Genomic DNA, 3,813 nt, shown 5'->3' with positions numbered 1-3,813 from the left:
TAGTTTTTAATTGTTTATTAAACAGACAAAATACAATATTTTTAAATAGTACAGAATTGGGCTAATCTCCCTGAATATAATCTGGTCACATTTTCCATCAGCATGATGTATTAGTTTCACTGTAGATCTGGTTGTCCAAATGTATCCATAGTTTCCATTACAAGTGCCAAGTGATCTAAAAATGAGCCTACTGATACACGAAGACTGCGAGCCTCAACAGCATTCCATTTTCTGAAAATACATTATGAAGCTTCAGTTAACATGCATAATAGCTACAGAAGATATTGTTATAAAATGAATGAGTTAGCTTGACTGCATTTACACATACATATTTTCAGTATTCTATCAGCACCCATCATAAAAAGATATCTGCTCAGAAAACAGAACAAACTGTATATCTTTATCTTTAACAACTCAAACTACTGTTATAATTGGAATGAAAGCCAGTATCAAGTTATTTAATAACATAATACTATATCATATTGTTGCTATGTGACTGTAGTAAAGTCTTGGCATACAGTATGTATGAACACACAAGAAGTTACGTGGATATTAATCTATTGCCCCGATGGTTAGGATAGGTAAAATTTAATAGAGAAGGTCCTTATTGAAGGTCACATGAGCTTTGCTGAATGCTATAGCGCACATCAGTCTGAGAGACCCTTGGCTTTTGGAAGTGGTAAGTGGAGTTACTAGGTTTTAAAAAATGCTTGTTTGCCACCCAAGTTGCCATGTTTAATATATTCATGTAAATATAAGAAAATGAAACCTCAAATTCATATCCATCATCTTTGATTAAATTTTTTTTTGCCTTAAACACTAATGTCTTCAGGTTATATTGAAAATAATATGGTTGGCCTTGCTGTTCCAATGCTTTGGCGGGGCCACATATATAAAATAAAAAATCTTCCCTTAGTAATTCTGTGTGTATGAAACAGCAGAAAATTTTAACCCTTTCAGCTTGCAAGAAGGGGCTTTGTAAGTATTCTTACATATCTTGAATTTGGGAGAGAGGTCAAGCTCCATAGTTTAGAAAACCCTGCATGAATGTGTCTATTGATGCTTAGAATGCATCTATTTTTTTATTTATTAAGGGCCTTCATATGATGATATTTTAGAAATAAGATGTACATTGTAATTAATGTTGAAAAACCATCTTTCTTGACCCTTCCTGCCTTTATCACGTTAGACAATTCAGTCCCTCCAGGATTTTGCAATCACAGTAATGAACACGAACTTTAACCCAATGATATTCAGAGGAGCTTGACATTTTTTAAATTACCACAGATTTTCTGTACTTTCTGATGAAAATGCATGAGCTCACCATAATATACATTCAGGCAAAGCCCTCTTCTATTCACATGTCAAATATGGAGTACAGCTGTCACAGAAATACATGCGTCTTCATTTACAAGAAAAATCTGGTGCTTGAAATATAGCTAATTCAAATATTTTTCTGCACAAGAAGAACTGCTAGTCATATGATAAATGTCTGCAAAATCCTGGAGGTACTGGCCAAGCTTGAAATTTTTTTTCATTCTCAAGTGTCAAAAACTTATGTGGACGTTGTCAATCACTGACAGACATAGAACAATTTCAGTTTGAGTGTGTCCCTGATCAAAGTATAAGCAAAAGCGATCACCCATGATGATGCGTTACACATGTTCCTATGCCAAATACACAGAAAAAATATGTAGTAAAAAAAGCAACTTTTGCTATGTCAAGATTACAAAAAACAGCTTAAGTTGAGATCATGATAAAACAAGAAAGGAAAATATATATAATAATGCATGGCCTCTTAGGATTCTGTAGTTTTTCATTTGTGTGTGTTTCTGTCTTTGATGTTTTTTAATTTCCTGATGTATTTCATGAAGAAATCAATTGAAGTTTGTGAATAAAGCTGCAATTTTCAGTGCAATTTAGCAACAATCAATGTAATAAATTTGTAACTTTCATACTGTCTAAAACCTATAGATTTAAGTTTCTCTGCAAAATAATTAAAAATAAAACCTAAGATAGGAGTTACATCTATCTGAAATGTTGATTATGTATTAAAACTTACACAGAGAGGGCATTGGCTGAAGCACTCAGACTTTTTATGGTTGCTCCTGTCCGTGGCTCATGATCAGGGGACAAGGACCGGAGTGCAATGGACACCTCCTTTTGTGAAGGTAAAGGAACTTCTAAAGTTCTAACATACTGTAAAGGAAAAATAATCCTCAAAATAATTACAGACATCAAGGCTATGTTGTACACAAGATTACTGACCCAGTCCTGATCTGTGTCTGTATCCTGGTGGTTATAATCCACCTGGCAACTAAAATGATCCAAGATGGCGACGCAGCTATAGCACACAGCAAGCCGCTCTGAATAAGAGCATCTGCCAATTCCATAAATGGAGATATCATGTAGATTAATAATGTGAATTATAATTATATGTATCATCATAAAACTTTATGCAGCAGGTGAAATACACATCATGCTTACTTCCCTTCTATATCGGAAGATGTCCTGCAGTGCCATCAGCAAAGAACTGGCAGAAAAAGCAGCCAACAAATACTCAACACCCCTGGGTACTCCACACCCCTGGGTACTCCCCATCCCTGGGTACTCCACACCCCTGGGTACTCCACACCCCTGGGTACTCCACACCCCTGGGTACTCCCCACCCCTGGGTACTCCCCACCCCTGGGTACTCCACTCCCCTGGGTACTCCACTCCCCTGGGTACTCCACTCCCCTGGGTACTCCACACCCCTGGGTACTCCACTCCCCTGGGTACTCAACACCCCTGGGTACTCAACACCCCTGGGTAACCATTCTAGGGACTTACTCATGAGGCTGAGAGAATGCAAAGCTGTCATCAATGCAAAAGGTGGCTACTTTAAAGAATCTAAACTATAAAGCCTATTCTCGTTTACAAAATATAAAAAGATAACAATAGATCTATGTTTGTATATCACTTCAATGAGTTAAAATATATTTTCATTTTATCTTTTACTATTTTTTTCTGCTTTAAATGTGCTTTTAAAATCGGTTCCCAAATCTCAAAATCATCCCCATTTACAAAATTTTACATTACAAAAATGTAAAACAGTAAATATAATAACATAATAAATATATTGTACACTGAAGAGGGCATTAAACCCTTATACCTTTCATTTATGTACTGCAACACACAGATTTGCACTGATTCAATTTGCTCGCAGGGTTTAGCAAACCGTATACGAATCTGAAGTAACATACTAAACCACAAACCATAATTATACTGAAAGGATACAATTCGAGCATGTTATTGTTTGTGTATAGTAATCGTCGTCTTCCTGGTTGGGTTTCAGGCACTGCTTAGCGACACTGCTTTTACTTGTTGTTGTTCTTCTTCCTTTTAGGTTTATTAGCAGCTTTGTTGCATTACCGCCACCAACAGGATAGACGGGTGGAGCGCCAAAAGAAAGTTAAAAAAAAAAGTATATGTAAAACTTAAATTCTGTTAGAGACGCCTGTTAATCTTATATACTTTAATAATGTATTATATATTTTCCCTTGGCTTGGACTCTTTTTTAGAAGACTTTGCATTGAAATGTTGATTACACCCATAGTGAGTAACTTTTCTTTAAGTTCAGATCTTTTATTTTCATATATTAGTTCCTCAGGAGCTCTTAGTTGCTTAATTCCACTAAACTAGAAACTGTTGTAGAAAGGATATCATTTACATTGCCATTATTTACTGTCCATTATTTCCCAAATGAAGATGGGTTCCCTTCTAAGCCTCGTTCCTCTGAAGGTTTTTTCCTCATATAATCTCAAGGAGTTT

General features: G+C 35.8%; 1 protein-coding gene across 2 annotated transcripts; it reads right to left on the bottom strand.

Moving 5' to 3' along the window:
* Nucleotides 1-3,379, bottom strand: LOC132863476 (EKC/KEOPS complex subunit LAGE3). 2 transcript variants are annotated; one of them, XM_060896304.1, is made up of 3 exons: nt 3,280-3,379; nt 2,063-2,191; nt 1-231 (listed from the first exon to the last, which is right to left on the bottom strand). In XM_060896304.1, the coding sequence occupies exons 1-3, from the start codon at nt 3,288-3,290 to the stop codon at nt 117-119; spliced, it is 255 nt and encodes an 84-aa protein (XP_060752287.1). In that variant the 5' UTR covers nt 3,291-3,379; the 3' UTR covers nt 1-116. The 2 variants fall into 2 exon arrangements, with proteins under 2 accessions (XP_060752287.1, XP_060752286.1); XM_060896303.1 differs by lacking the exon at nt 3,280-3,379 and adding an exon at nt 2,269-2,600 and having other exon boundaries at nt 2,063-2,199.
* Between the last annotated feature and the right edge of the window lie 434 nt (nt 3,380-3,813).

This window comes from Tachysurus vachellii, chromosome 20, assembly GCF_030014155.1.
Source record: "Tachysurus vachellii isolate PV-2020 chromosome 20, HZAU_Pvac_v1, whole genome shotgun sequence".
Lineage (NCBI taxonomy): Eukaryota > Metazoa > Chordata > Actinopteri > Siluriformes > Bagridae > Tachysurus > Tachysurus vachellii.
The sequence above is the reverse complement of the archived record's forward strand: the minus strand, read 5'-3'. Positions and strand labels throughout refer to the sequence as shown.

Bases quoted from the DNA above. Each gene is read 5' to 3' on its own strand.
- LOC132863476 (XM_060896303.1), bottom strand. From the start codon at position 2,448: ATGATGATACATATAATTATAATTCACATTATTAATCTACATGATATC. The intron at 2,200-2,268 runs GTCAGTAATCTT...TTTCCTTTACAG, and splicing joins CAGACACAGATCAGGACTGG to TATGTTAGAACTTTAGAAGT. The intron at 232-2,062 runs GTAAGTTTTAAT...ATGTATTTTCAG, and splicing joins TCAGCCAATGCCCTCTCTGT to AAAATGGAATGCTGTTGAGG.